Source organism: Cottoperca gobio, chromosome 21 (genome assembly GCF_900634415.1).
Source record: "Cottoperca gobio chromosome 21, fCotGob3.1, whole genome shotgun sequence".
Lineage (NCBI taxonomy): Eukaryota > Metazoa > Chordata > Actinopteri > Perciformes > Bovichtidae > Cottoperca > Cottoperca gobio.
In genome coordinates, this window is record NC_041375.1 from 3,728,179 (window position 1) to 3,744,565 (window position 16,387).

The 16,387-nt window shown below is 39.2% G+C and overlaps 1 protein-coding gene and 1 non-coding gene across 25 annotated transcripts in view; one reads left to right on the forward strand and one right to left on the reverse strand.

Annotated features, from left to right (window-relative positions):
- Window positions 1-16,387, reverse strand: part of clasp1a (cytoplasmic linker associated protein 1a) — a 78,371-nt gene that overhangs the window by 52,917 nt on the left and 9,067 nt on the right. For all 24 annotated transcript variants that reach the window (XM_029458481.1, XM_029458474.1, XM_029458470.1 and 21 more), the window contains exons 3-6: window positions 3,714-3,792; window positions 2,888-2,991; window positions 1,634-1,725; window positions 1,142-1,217 (exon numbers count right to left, since the gene is read on the reverse strand). In XM_029458481.1, the coding sequence (XP_029314341.1) occupies window positions 1,142-1,217; window positions 1,634-1,725; window positions 2,888-2,991; window positions 3,714-3,792 (351 nt within the window). The remainder of the gene's footprint in view (window positions 1-1,141; window positions 1,218-1,633; window positions 1,726-2,887; window positions 2,992-3,713; window positions 3,793-16,387) is intronic.
- LOC115026872 (U4atac minor spliceosomal RNA) lies at window positions 4,214-4,340 on the forward strand. Its single transcript, XR_003834337.1, has one exon. It is a non-coding gene; the product is annotated as a U4atac minor spliceosomal RNA (small nuclear RNA).

The following is a 16,387-nucleotide window of genomic DNA, read 5'->3' on the forward strand; positions in this document are numbered from 1 at the left end:
TGGACTCAACTTCTTTGGTCGACCCTGGCGAGGCCTGTTCCGAGTGGAACCTGTCCTGGAAAACCGCTGTATGATCTTAGCCACTGTGCTGCAACTCATTTTCATGGTGTTGGCAATCTTCTTATAGCCAAGGCCATCTTTGTGAAGCGCAATAATCCTTTTTTTCAGCCGCTCAGAGAGTTCCTTGCCATGAGGTGCCATGTTGTCCAGCATTCAGAGAGAATTGTGCCCAAAACACCAAATTTAACAGCCCTGCTTATCATTTACACCTGAATCCTTGTAACACTAACGAGTCACATGACACCAGGGCGGGAAAACAACATCATTGGGCACAATTAGGACATGTTCACTATGGGGTGTACTCACTTTTGTTGCCAGCTGTTTAGACATTAACAGCTGTGTACTGAGTAATTTTCAAAGGACAATAAATCTATACTGTTATTCAAGCAGCACACTGACTACTTTAAGTTATATCAAAGTTTCAGTAGGATAATGTTATCCCCTGAAAGGATATAACAGAATATTTGCAAAAATCTAAAGGGTGTACTCACTTTTGAGATATACTGTAGGTAAGTCATCTTCTCTTTACTGATGTGTAACCCTGACCTTTTCAGGGGCTATTTCTTTCATTTGCACTCAAGTCTTTGTTCTAACCATAGACTGTATGTAAAGTACATTATATATATTATTATTATTATTATTATTATTATATACAGTCTATGGTTCCATCGCATCAATCAACCATGGCAGATTTCAGTTTGCTAAAGCTGCACTACTCAACACAGAGACTCAACTTTTTTCATGATAAGCCATGGAAGTTACCAGAAGCCCGGAAGATATCGAAGCATAGGTTATCTCATTTAATCAACAGCCAAACACAGCCAGAGACAATATGAAAGCAAAGAAATCTTAACTTTTCAGAGGCTGTAACCGGCTGTCGTTTGGTATTTCTACTTGATAAAAGTCTTAATTATCAAAATGTTCTTATCTTAATCTGTCATTACTCTGTGTTATACTGTTTTCCCAAAGGGTTGTGATTTCTGACAGCACAAAATGTCGATTTGAGGGCGAGAAACCTAAGAATGAACTACATTTCACAACAGTGGCAAAGTAGCTTGAGAAAAAGCTGGACTGTGCGTACCTGACTTGTGGGGTCCCCCAACAGGTTACATATGTGGGGAACTATTTTACTGAGGGTCAGGCCTTGAGCTCCGTATCTGGAAGACAAGAATTTAAATAAATCAGCCCAATAAACAGATGATAGGAGATAAACAGCGTATGCTGTATATCTCCTATCATCTGTTTGGACAGGGTAGTGAAAGAAAGTCAAGCTGCACAATATCAGTACATGTACGGTAATGTAAAAACAAGAGAAGGGCTGTTTCAAACTCAGAGTTTACATTCTGAAAACAGCAAGTTATAGTTAAAGCTCATTGTTTTACTTCATTGCAAGAGGAGTGAATAAATCCATGTCCTTAGCTAAAGAAATGGTAACCCATTAACCAAATGGATTCATTACATTTTACAAGGATTGAATGACACATATCATACACATAGGACAATATACTGTAGAAACCATGAAATGAGGACTTATCTTTACCTCTACGAGCAGTGCAAGTAACCTTTGACTCACATGCTCAGTGTGGCGATGAGGCAAAGGCACACTCCTTCTCTGGTCCTGTTGTTCTTGTGTTTGAAGCCTCCCAGCATTCTGTCCCACACATACTGCAACAACACACACCGCAACAATAAGCTTTATTATTGTCCTAATGGATCACTGCAATAACTTACATTACAGGACAGGAAATGGACAGCTGCCACTAACTATGTTCTGCTACCTCATGCCACACATCCTGTCCATGCCTTGCACCAACTACTGTGCATGGGGTGCTTTATTCAAATGTTTCAATAATAATACAAATAATAATAATAATAATAATAATAATAATAATAATAATAATAATAATAATAATAGCGTGATTGTTGATATTATTGATTGTAATCTATGGTTATATTTAAACACAACTGTTTTATTCCAATGTATACGTTGACCCTTGTGCCTCACTAGGGACTTTTTTGTCTTTTTATTTTTTGATCACTTTGGTGTTGATGCATATGCCATACATTTTTGCAAGTTGTGAGGTTTTTTATTTTATTTATAAGTTCAACCTCAACTCCTATAATAAAGTGTGTAGCCAAAATACAGACACTCAGACCCTTAAGGACAAAAATGTCCCCATTGAAATCCATTAAAGGCACAATTTTGGATCCCAAGGCCATTACATGCATCCTATTTTATCAGGCTTTAGATCGAGAGCCCTGGCTTCACAATTGTAGTTTTACTATTTTCCACCAGATTGAGCCATTTTTTTCTTATCATCAGGCAAATGCAAAAACAAAAAATACATCAAAATGTATGTTGTTGCTAATTATTGACAAATTCGAGAAAAAATTCCCCCGAGCATTTAGTATACAGAAAAGTATTACATTTATGTATTTTGTGTGTGTGTATTTTCATAAAATAGAAAAACATCAGTGGCGTTGTAAACAAATTAGCACTTGAAGGGTTAAAATTCTGGGGGGGAAATTTTTATATATAATATTATTATATAGTATTTTTATAACACACTTTTTTTCCTCTAAGGCAGAGTTCTTCAACAGGGGGTCCGCAGCCCCCTCTTTGGTTGATTAGATTTTTGTATAATCCTTTTTTGTGTTGAATTACAATATTAAAGATTTGAGAATTAGATTAGATTAGATTAGATTAGATTAGCAACAACCCACATTAAACAAGCTATAATTCAACTAAGACGATTTTGGACTAAGCACTCGTGGTTCATCAGGAGAACAGCAACACAGATTGTGTGTGTGAGTAGTGCGTTGGTACCTGCGGGCTGGCAGCTTGTTCCATGATCTTTAGCAGCACTGTTTGGTCTTGGTCTCGCACTTGGTCTTTAGAATCTCCCAATCGATCAATAAGGCTGGGCAGAACTGAGAGAAAGAGAGAAGAAGGAAACACTGAAGTATCCCTTCAAAACAGGGAGCTGAACAAAAGCAGTGAGACTACCAGAACATCCCTGCTACATAAAGATGTGTTAAGTGTTATACACTGTTGAGAAGTGTTGTGTCGAAGACTTTGTGCTCACAAACCCTTATACTTGCATTTGTTAAATATGTTACAAAAACATTAAAAGCCAAAATTAATTTCTGGATTTGTCCTTTGACCAGCCACACTTTCAGGCATCCACACAAACACACACAGAATAGGACGGTTCTGAATTGCAAAATCATTCATTCTTATTTAAATTGAGTGCAGAAAGGAGGAGGGGCAGAGAGTGGCCAGCAGTCAAGCTGATGGTGAGGAGAAAATGTTTGCCAACAAACACACCCAGGATCATAGAAATCTCATTGTATAGTTATTTAAATTTAGAAGAGGGGCAGCTCTCAGGGGGATGCAATGTATGATAACATAATCTCTAACCTCACAAAAAAAGTATCCCTTGATATATGATGTGGACTGACTTTAAAATGTAACTTGACAAAAAGTAACCTTAAAATGCCCCAGCTGAATCTTTGAGGCCATAAATAACAAAGAGCTCTGTAAGTCCCTCAGAAATATAAGGCATGAGGCATTTAGCTACATTGAGGAAATTATAATATGGTACAATGATAATTATCACAATACAGAAAAATAAAACAAATCTGAGTCTTACCTGTTGCCACGTGGGCCCTAAATCGCTCCTGTAACCTTGTCACTAAGGCAGATAAGAGGTCCAAGCCGAGCAGAGCCACCTGGTGGAGACACAATAAAACACATTACATTTAAATGCTTTTTAACTAACATTTCATCAAAAATAACCATATTCATCTTCTCAAACTCCATATGTGCTGATCATAATCACAAAACACATGTGAGAATTATTGCTATTACAGCCATGGACAAGCCCAAGTTAAAGGCTGAGTTAATGAGCTTAAAAATATTCTGTTGCAAAGGATTCTGGGTAACAGCACATTTTGTGTTTTTAAGCTTCTGCTGTTTTTATGAGTGACCATAGCATCCTGTAACATTCACAGCATCACAGTATAACACATGTGGGACACAAGTAGTTGTAGGTGTGTAGTGTAGATGTACACAATACAGTTGTATCCCTGCACCATGACTGAACAGCCTCTGAGCTACATTGGTATAAAATCACAGGTCATCTAATTAGCATCTATCCTTGTCTTGGGGTGAGTGAGCTGCTCAATGAACGTATAGTGAGAGTGGCCCTGCTAACACCAGAACAACATATTAGCATCACCTGAGCTAACGCCCAGATAATGGTGCAATTTTTGGAAATCCTGACATTGTTAATATTAAAAAGGGAGAATCATGTTGTCATACATCGATGCTGAACACCGTTAGTGTGTGTTGACACCTCGAGAAGATCCTTTAATACCCTCTAAAATGTGTTCATGGATAGTGAAGAAGTTACATGCTTTATTTTAATATAATGCAATTTACCAGTTTTCTTACCCAGTCTATAGTTTCCTACCGACCAGGGACTCGTCACAATGCAATCCATTGAAAATATCATGCTGTATATCATACCATTCTTAAATGTTTTTACAAAATTCCATATTCATAAGTAAAATGGTCAAGAACAAATTGTATTTTATTAAAGAATAAAAAAATATAGCACCATGTTATGATTAGATTAGAGCTATTAAAACCTTTCACGTGAATAAACAATTACAATATGATGCATTTAGCAAACTCATTTGCTAATTTATAAACAGTTTCTATTGTTTATGCATCTGTTTGCACCTCTGTATTTGAACATGTGTACAATAAAGAAAGTGAAACAAAAAAGAGATTGAGCAGTTGTTATGCTGTGTGTGTGACAATTTCATTTTCGACCTCAATGGCATAAAAAGCAGATTTCCAGCATGCCAGCTGTGTCATTCCTTTTCATGCAACGTTATTCCACTCTGTGCCGAGCCTTTGCTCTCACATACTGTATTTTCTTGCTTTTCCAAATTCCTTTCTCCCACTGGAAGAACAGGTAGTGAGCGTCCTAGCAGGCAGAAGGCCTGGTGGTGTCTACAGGCCTAATCCTCAGATCAGTCCCTTTGTTCTCCAACTGGAGGGAATTACAGTGATTAGATTGATGACAGGGTCCACACAAAGACTGGGTGAGAGCTATGAGAGGGATCAGCACAGTTTAACAATGGTGTGAATCTGCACAGAAACTCAAATTCTCACTTTGACCTCAAATCTAGCTCCTCTTGGGTAAGGGGGATACAGAAGGTCTTTCTAACCTTTTATTAGTGAGACATCTGAAGGTAAACAGATGTCTTACTCCTTCCTTTTCCGAACTCGGGAAAGTTGAATCACAAAGGTACCATGGCAACAACTACACCCTGTGTTTGTGTGTGTTAAACAGAAGAGAGACAGAATAACAGCACAGTCCAGATGAGGACAGACAGACATATGGCTGCTGTCATCCACATCCAGACCCCCAAAAAACACACAAATCTCAGACATCATTCCTCCTAAATCCCCCTACCAACACATTTGATTTCCACTCCTTATCTATAGTATTTTTGTTCACTATGCGGGGATCATGACTATATCAGCAGCAGATACTAAATATTAAATAATATTAAAAAATCATAAAAAATGATGTGCTGTTTAGTACGCAAGTTATAAACTGTACGAAGATAAAAAGGGGAAACACTGACAATTTATACTTTCATACCTAGGTGAAAATGTGATACGAGTTCAGATGTAGCCAGAGTGATGGACAAATGTAAGAAAGCAGAAACAGTTGTGACAGACATGAGGATACACCATAAACAAGTAACAAACAAATGCCTAGCTTAGTATAGGAACAGCACTCCGGGTCCTGATAGAGCAGAGGAAACATCAGCTTAAAGCTGGCCGCCACTATGGGGAGGGCTAAACACCACAAGTTCTGCAACTTTCAGAAACCGACAATCCGACAATTACACCCACCTTCACAAGTTTTATTTAACGATTTCTCACTTTTAACACGAAGTGCAACACTATGAATGTATTTCAGTAGATCAGGATCTCAGGAAGCACACTGGCTTGTAAGAACTTGTTTAAAATACATAGAATGTATCCAGCATCCAAAGCTTGATCATAAAAATGAATCAATAAAATCTTCAAATCTTTTCTAAAACTCTCAAGAAGCTGATGAAAGTATGCACAAATTGGGGGATATGATCTCTTTGCTTTGTACAGTATTAAATAAAAGCATGCTTGACTGAATGAGAATCTAGTCAAATTTGCAAAAGCTGACAAAGCTCACATCATGAGGTATAACCTTGTTTCAGTGACAACAGATGACATAGTTTAAATGGCTTTGAATTGTAAAAGTCTCTGCAAGGCATAAAAAAAACACACTGCATCCCAGACTCTTCTCCAATCACAGACTAATCGAACACACAAACACAAATGTTTCAGTCTTCAAACTTATAGGCTACCATGTGTTCAGACGCATTCATTCAAGGATGTCTCTTGCCTTTCACTCCATCTTTGGCTGTTGGGTATGTATGCACTGAGCACTTCATTTACGTATCCAGCTTCGATTGGCCAGTTTTTCTGTGTGCATCTATGGAGGTGTAAGAATCTGTTGTGTCTAGTTGGACATAAAACAACTTTTCTCAACTCTGTTTTCATGCTGCCTGTTGCCACTTCACATCTTCACACAACTTCCATTGAAAATAACTGACATCCTGCTGCTTCTTGTATCTTTGCTGTCGCTGCATGCCTGAACACACCATCAATCATAAAAAATGTGATGGTAAAAGTGAGTAAGAAGCTAATGTGGTTGACAACCAATCATTAAACTGCATACAGCTAGTTCTTCTACCTGTGGGGGTTCGGCTTATGTTTGGTATAGTAATGTAGCTGCTAGGGATTTTCAAAATAAACACATTTTCCAACTTTGCAATTCAAATTTAAAGACAACGCTTCCTCATACAAAATGAGTTCATGACACAGAACACAGAAGGCTGTAGTTTGTTGCCGTGTGCTTTATGATTATGCAGCATACCTGGCCCTCCCTCATGCTACATAATACTAACTGCATTCTGATGTCTCAGGCTCGTCCATAAAGCTTGGGCTTTGTCTGGACCGGATCTATTATCAACACAAATTACACTGAAAGTGTAACTCACAAACCAATAACTTACAAGCCTGTTTTTTGTAGCCAGTAGTATTGCAGAAATAGGAATAAATCCTTCAGCATCGACAGATGCTGACCTTTGCAGGTAAGTTTTAATGCTGTTTTAAGTTATTCTGCTATTCACCATTAGGCTTCAGACAGACAAAAGAAGTGCTCCTTTTCCCTGGTGGATGTTAGTAGCTCGTTCACTAAGCCTCAGCACAAGACGAGACATGTGCCTATGTTTGCAGATGAGCTTGAAAGCGAATATGTGCTGCAGATTACAGTTGAGAACAGTGACTGTTACTGCTTTATGCAAGTACAGTTTAAAATGAAATGTAGACAAAGTTACAACGTGCTGACTGCTGATGGAAGACAGGGTCATGAAACCAAAGAGTATAAAATATAGCGTACATTTCTAATTTACAGAACTGATTTTACAGAGGACTTTCAACTTTAAAGAGCAGATTTACATACTGTAGCAAAAGAAAACATACCATTTAATTTATGTTCATCAATCAACAATCTGCCAAAAAAAATCTAAATTTACTTGAAGGTATAAAAAGTAATGAACTCCTGTGTCACAGTTACCAACAAACATCTACTGTTGGTCACGGAGCAGCTGAATGATTATTTGGAATTAAAACCTTGCTCAAGGACATGCTGACAATACACAAATTGTTGCAGAAGAGTCTTGGCATGCTTTAACACAAGCCAACATAGTGTAGATGTCTGGTGGAAGTGGGCTGGGTAATGCTAGCATTTGGAGAGTGCAGCAGTGGCCTTATCATATTCCTGAGGTGTGATTAGCCAGCAGTGACCACACAGTGACTCCGCTGCATTCAGCAGAGCTCAGAACCCCAGGCATGGAATGTACAGTAAACACTCATTATGGAACACACCCGACAGCTAACACAGATACAGAGATGAATATAGCACACATACAAGATAGAGTTACGCACACACACACACACACACACACAGACAGAGAGAGAGAGAGAGAGAGAGAGAGAGAGAGAGGACGCTAGACTTCCTGCAGTGACAACAATGAATTGAGAGCCTGCCTCTCTCTCTCTCTCTTCAACTTGTCATCCATAAATATCAAACATATCATAAGCATGTATACAGTAACATCTGCCAATTTAGTGAGGAGAACCGTCTGAGCCGATTTGATAGATTTTCTTTTTTTGGGGGGGAAACTATGTGGGCATAAATGATAAATTAAATAAATTCCTAGTCCTAATGTGCTGTACTAATGCTAATAGTTGTTCAGCTCCTGTGCAAGAAAATAAAACCCAAAGCATATAATCAGATAAGTTCAATAAATATGTTTGATGGTTTACACCAGGGGTGTCCAAACTTTTTTCACTGATGGCCACATGCAGAAATATACGAAGGGCTGGGCCACTCATACTTTTGAGGTATATTGCCTAAAAAGAAAATCAGGGGGGAGGGGGATGAGGAGAAAAGGGGATGGATATATCTCAAGCTTGTTAAACAAATTAGTTATTGGGCTTGTTAACACATCAACTAACATTAGTTAGAAAATGTTATCAACTGTAATTGACTCAATGTATTGAAAAAATGAGCTTATTGACATGAATACTGTGTAATATATGTTTTAACTCTTTAGGATGCTGCAGGTCAGGAGTAAGTTTGGTGTTTGAGATACGAATGACATCAGAGATGCTGTCGCTCATTTTGGTTCTCAACCTGCTTTTGTTCAGAGTTAACAGAAAATGTTTGCTCACATATTTGAGTGGGGAAGTGCACAACATTGAAGTTGCGTAGTTGTGTCTCAAAGAGACGGAGCTTCACACAGAATGCTTTCATGTGCGCAGTCGGCTCTTGTTCAGTGTTGGGTCTCTCAGCTCATGAAGAGGTCGGTCCTTTTCTTTCAAAAACAGATCGATTTCTGATCTCAGGGAATAAACCCGCTGCAGCACGGAGCCGCAACTCAGCCAGCACACATCAGAACTGTGGAGTACGTCCCCGTATGCAGCATCGACATCAGACAGGAAAGCTTGAAATGATCTGTGGTAAAGTCCTCGTGCTCGAATTATGTTGTGCCCTTTAGACTCCTAAGACCTAGCAGCTCTTCCGTAACGCAAACGTTATCGTCAAGAAAATGAACAGCTGTGCGGTGTCTGTCGCATCTGTGCTCTCATCACATACAATCCAGTAAAGATCTAAAGCACAAGCTTTATCTGACACTTGATGTTTTAAATTAGCTGACAAGTCAAAACTGTGTTTCTGTGTTAGAACTAAGAAGTACAAAACATTCAAGCACAAGTTTCTATCTGGGCCATATTCCATTCTACTTTTAGAATTTGCTGCAGGCCAATTAAAAATGGACCACGAGCTGCAGTTGGCCCGCGGGCCGTAGTTTGGACACCCCTTGTTTACACTGACTTCAGAACAGTTAAAAAATGTATCCAACTGTTCCATTTTACATTTTGGACAAGTAGGTTTGGCTATTGGGCAACTAATACATCTCAGCTACTTGTCCGAGGGGCAGGTGACTGAAAAAGATCATGCCAGTTTCACTCAGTGTCGCTGTGGCGATCAGCTAAGAATCCCCCCTACACTGAGGGGGTGCTGTATGCAGAGGAAACCAAAGAGAATCCGGTAATAAAAGTGAGTTCAGTGGAGTCTAGTCAAGCAAAGTCGAACCATGCAGTGGAAAAGAGCCATACAACTTTAACTGTGTCCTAGAGGTAGAGAGGTGGCCTATCAGATGGCACACACACACACACACACCTCAAATATAATATACAAGGACATTCAAGGATACTAAATAAACACTTTGCAACAGGAAGTCGCTGAACTGAGATTTGGTTGCTGTGACGCATGTTTTTCTGGACTGAATTGCAATATTTAACCAACACAAAGTTAGTGTTGAAGGCTGCAGAACATACATGACACCTGCCAGACAGGATAGAGGAGGACATCATTCTGTAGGCAGACAACAGTCTTAATGAAAGTGGGCAGCAAAACTAACGTGGCTACAAAAACAAGTGGACATTTACGCAGAGAGACAGCTGACTCAGGATGTCGCGATGAGACTGAACACACGCAGCAACACAGAAGTGGAGGGTGGTAGTTTTCTCTGACTGATACATTTCAGAGATGCACACCGTTATTGTTGAATATAAAGGCATTGTAAAAATATCCATATGAATATTGAGATGTTCACTTCGACAATATCATAATTTTAAGAGTAACTAAATCTTGCTATGCTGTATATATTATTGTATTATCAGTGTGTGTGTGTGTGTGTGTGTGTGTGTGTGTGTGTCTCGAGTGAAGCTCCGCCCTTCGCAAAACAGCGGAGGAGTGAATGTGCAAAGCAACGCTGTAAACACTGAAACGTGCACATAAATTAGATAAATAACATAAGCATTTACTTTATTTAATAGAAGAGCACCTGTTCAATGTGAAAAGTGAGAAGAAAAAAAAACAGCTTATAATTTCAGGGGGGGGGGGGGGGGGGGGCGCAGGGTTCTGCAATAGTAGGGGAAACATTGATTATAATATTTCAGTTTATCACTTTGAAGTTCTGCATTTCTCTACCAGCTGCTAAAAAGCTGAAGATCTTTTATAAAGCCCCACTTCAGTTAATCACATGTATGTAACCCTGCATTACAGAGCTCATAGAGAAGAGAACTGCACTGACTGTATCAAGTTTGAGGAACATATTTAAACTAATCATGAACAAAGTCCTTATTATAAGGAAGTGTTGTGACAGTAGTGTGGCAACTTGCAGGAGTCATGTGGACAGCTTCCAGGGGAAAGCCTCAGGATGTGCTGTAGGTGGGGGAATACTCGATCTGTGAAGAGGATATTCTGTGACGACTGCTCGCGTTTCAGAAATCATAGCATGTAAAATGATGTTAGATGTGGTCCCCTTAGGTTAAGTGACTCACCGTTCACAAGGTTGCTTTAATTCTGTTCTTCAGTTTTGTTTTGTTTTGATTATATGATCTATTCAGATGTTTCAGAAATGTTTCAAGACAACCAGAATATTTCTGTATTGTACAACACACTCTTTTGTCCATGACACAGCACTCCTCCACAATGCTCACTTTGGACCATGACAGAGCACAATTAGCAGTACAATCCACTCAGTGGTTTCCTTCCTGGGCTCTGCTGACTCGGCAGAACGAATTGCCAAACTGATAACATGATATGGGCGTTAGAGCTCCAGTGGGCTGACATGGAAAACGACATGGACGAGAGCAGATCAAAGGAAAACTGACTGGGCGAATATACTCCTTAGAATTTTAAGAGTACAATCCCAGGATTATACCAAGTGTTACAGGGTTGTTGTCTCATCGCACATTCCTCTGAGGGTGACATGTATGCAGCTCCTAAGAGGAGTCAGAGCATGTGAACAACAGCATGCAGCATCCTGGGGCGTGTCTGTGTCACTCAGCCACGCTTAAATGAGGGATGCACAAATATGCGCAAGGAAAAATTGATTATTTTAACATAAATTATATACACAACCTGATTAGAAAATTATTATATTGAACTGGAGCGATTGAGACAAAAAGTGAGAAGACAACAGGGTGTGTGAGGGAGAGGAGGAGGAAGGGCTATGTGGGCGAGGTCAGAGAGAAGAAAGAGTGCATCTGGTATAGATAGTATCAATACTGTGGAAAATTAGTATTGAAACTGTTTCAAATATTTAGTATCGATATGTATCTAAATGTGTTCAAGACTTCATATAAATAAAAAATGTCAAATTAAAATGCCTTAGGCTAATTTTAATGATGGTTGAATGTCACAAAGCCAATCCTGACACATCATCAGGTAGTGACAAACGTGTTTGCCAGGTTGTGTCTAGATGATTATGATTATTATGGTTATCAGCCGTTCAGATGGTACTGCAGGCATTTACTCAGGACCAGTCTATATTATGAAGTGCCCCCATTGGGAAAGACTAAAAGCTGGTATCAGCTTGCTGTTGTTGATTCATGATGTCCCCTTGTTGATGTTAATGACATGCATCCATTAGGAAGGATGCTGGTCCACAATCAAGTGTTTCAGTTCAGTCAAGCAGGGGGGAAAAAGTAGATCAAAGAGGTTGACTAGTCACTGTTGTGTTAAACGTTGACTGTCAATGACATTGCTCAGGGAGAAGACAAGCCAGTGTGCCCTCAGGCAGGGCAGGACTGGGTGCTTAATATTCATGATGTAATCCAGTTTCTTAAGGAGAGGCTGCGGTGTAATCTGCCATACAGGACAATGCCACGTGACTTGTTGCAACACAAGGGAGGTATTGTTACACTGTACTTCATCAGAGGAGATAAAATTGCGTCAAAGTCCAGGCCGATAGACAGGTTACCGATATACCGCATCAACCATGGTATAAGAGGGAGGCATTCTCGGGGACAGGGATGAAGAGATTGAAAGACAAGGCTAGGCAGACCTTTTCCCATCATAATAATCATTTACAGCAGTGGATGTTGGGGTTAAATCCATGTTGGACCACAGTTTAGCCTTGGATTTCTATCTAGTGCAGGTTGTATTCCATGCAGAAAAAGCACCGTTGAAGGTACTACTATGCTGCTAACAAAGCATTCTCTCGTATTCTTGTTTTCCAAGCCAATAGAATATTAAGAGAATTATTGGTCAACATATGATTTGTGACTCGAGATTTACAATCTAGAAAAAATGACCCAGCACTGCTCAGGCAGCGAAGGAGCTGAGGGCTAAGAGAGTTTAACACAAAAACAGAAAGCAAGAGCACGAGCATGTGTGTAGATGTTGTTCAGAGGAACAGGGTTTGCCTCCGGGTCTGCCTGGATGTGTGCATTGATCACTGAAGAACAAACAGTAAAAGGAACTATACATTATTCTGATGTGTGGACACCACACCTTCAAACAGAAAATGGTACATAAAATGTGACATTACATTAAATTTAGACATAAACACATGTGTGTTATGATGAGAACACAACACAAACTCACACACTGATGCTCAGCTGATCAGGGCCTGCAGGTTATTTTCTCTTGCACACACACACAAAAAGACACCGCTGAGACAAGTGTAAAAAGGCTTCTATTCACACAGCTGTAATATGCTGTGACTTCCTCCTGAGGGGAGTGGGAGGTGGTCCAACTAGGGCAGAACAACTTGGATAATATGTCCAAGTAAGTAAATGCCATGTGTATGTATGGCTTCAGGTGTGATCACTCTGTGTAACCTCCCCTTGGATTATTAACATGTCATTCACATATAATTAGCTCTTGGATTGGCCAGTTGTCAGTACATTAGACGTTTTATGATGAAGCTTTCCATGTCCTTTCCTCTCCTTAAGACAAAATAGAACATGGAACAATGATGCATTATCCCCAATATATAGTGTCCACCTCTGATGTTTCTTCACAACTTGTAGTGCAAGAACACTAATCAATACATGCATGTTCTTTTCTAATTAACCAAACTCAACCATTTGTCATCTTCACACACAGTTTTGTGATTTAAACAAATGTTACTTTTATTGCATAAGAGATTGTCCTTCTTTGTTTCAGTAGATCAAGAACTGATTCCTTTTATTTCCAAATTAAATAACTGATTGACAAAATCTGAAGAAATACTCAATAGGCCACTGGAAACACATTTTCTGAGTCACCAAAGATTCTAATATAAACACGTCTCCCACCCATAAGTATTGCCAATGTATAATACAAAGGAGCACGCTGAGGCCCAACCACACAGACAGACTGATGCAGTTGTTGTGGTGGCTATGTATCGCCTACTATGGCCCTGATAAAATGTAATGGCCCCTCATTCATCTCTCAGTGTGCTGTAATGAGAGAGACTTAGCCTGAACAGACAGGTTCAGAATCAGTGGTCCATCTCCTCTCTCCATCTGCCACACAGTTGTGCTCATTAATTGCCAACAGATAGTTGCTGAATGGAATTTTAAATTCAATTTACGTTCACAGCATTTAAGCATTTAAGCCAAACAGGGAAAGCATACCTCACTTTCCAACATTAATGTCGATTTGTTTACAAATTAAAAACACAGATGTATAAAAATTTCTGGAAAATCGGACTACATCTCACATGCCTCATATAACATGTAGGGACCTGACGAAACGGGGGATTGCAACACACATGGAAGTGCTAGCTTAACACAGAAAAAAGGAAAAACATCCTTGAGTTGAGCAGATTAAATAAGAGAGCAGACACTGGACAGATTTTTACTGGCAGTGAGAGGGGGGGTCATTAGGACATGGGGATTTACAGCTGCTGATGCTGCTGCCGCTGCTGTTGTTGGTGACAATGATGGTGGCAGCGGTGGTGACACACAAAGGAATCATCTTTTACACAGTGCAATCTCAAAATAAACCAGGAAAGCAGAGACTGCATTCAGTGAGTGATAACAAAAACAGGGTTAAAAACAGGGCAGGATATGGAGTCTACAGAGTGAAAAGAGGAAAGTTAAGCAGAGAACTGTATGTGTGTGGGGAAGAATGAGTGAGTGTAAAAAGCCATAGAGACAGATAATATGAATTAACTGACTTTTCTTTTGTTCTTTTAAAAAGGAGCATAGACAGAAAGATAGAAGAGAAAACAGAGAAAAGGTCTGGTTGGTATGGATCCAGGTGATAGGTGCTTTAACACTGGCCTCCTCTCTATCTACTGAGTCATTTACATCGTGGCGCAGCCCTGTTGCTGGCTCTGATCCGGCCCTCGAGGTCATTCATAAACACACGCAAAAAATCAAAATAAAATCTAGACAGCAATAGAATAAAACGTTTGGATAAAGTTAACGCTCTTCGGTGGAGTTTTGGGTGCCCAACAAGCAGCTGTCTCCAGAGCGTAACATAAAAACATGGAAAGATAAAACAGAAAGATACATGCACAGCATGAAAGAAAGGTGAAATTAATGGGCTGTGTCTTACATTTTTTTAGCAGAGGTTATGAGTTCAATAATTAGTATGGCCCTCGAAGGATGTTGTAAAAATTGAAATGGCCCTTGATAGGAAAAAGGTTCCCCACCCCTGGAATAAAGGGTTGAACACCATAATGCAAGTCAATAGTTGCCGGCTGCGAACAGCTAATAGCTAACATTAATTAGCTCTACTCCTGCCCTGTTCAACACGGATTTGTTTAGTTTACAAAGTAGCATTATCAGGAAAAACATGGGTGCGTCCCCTCAAAGTGTCGATAGTGAGTTTACTGTATCCTTTTGGGTTATAATGCGTCAAAGAAAAAGTAAACACCAACAATTATGGATTGAAGCAGAATATTTCATTGGATAAAAACATGTTGTGATGATTTTGGATATTACAACGCTCTGGAGTTATTGGAAATACTTTGATTACACAAGTCGAAAACAATCTCACACAGCCATCATTGGAATCTAATTCTTCAAATAGTATAATACTAATAATATTAGTGTAGCCTAATTTCTATCAGCAACTGCAGAAATACCAGGTTTAAACAGAACGAATAGAAATACAAAAAAAGAATGATGTGTTTGACACATGTACTATGTATTGTAGTGCTTTATTTGAGTTTTCTCTTACTTCTGTAGGTAATGTGCAGTAAATAGTGTCTTGCAAGCCTGTGTGGACTGGTGAGCTTTAGGTGTATGACAATTGAATACAAATAATGTATTCACAATACTATACTTTCTGTGTTTGCTCTGTAGTAGACAGGTGTGACCCACTTATCGCCCAAAGCATGCTGGGATGCTTAGCCTTTAGCAATGGCTTGTTTAAAACAAGAATTCTGCCAAAACCTTCTTCTTACGTAGATTTACTTAGAAATTAGATGAAATTAAAAGGTGTTTTTCTGTTCTATTGGAGATAAAATGTTGTTAAGCTTAATCCAATCACAGCAATACTACAAATGCAGCAAATATCACATATAGAACTAATTCAATCCATTAACCCCAGACTTAAACCATGTGCTCCCTAACACACTTAACATGCAGAGCTCAGAGATTCATTATTCTTGAAGAACTTCCCAGCCAGACCAGTAGGATGTATGAGTGTTATTTAAACATTAAAAACACTGGGGCCCTTTTCTATAAAATGTCAGAAAAATGTCAATTCCAGTCCAAAGTGATGTCTTTAATTGTGTTATTTTGTCAGTCCAAAACCAAAAGAGATTCACTTTAACATGATAGGAAACATAGAAAAACCAGGAAATATCTATATTTCTGCATGAAAAATATCTTTAACGATTG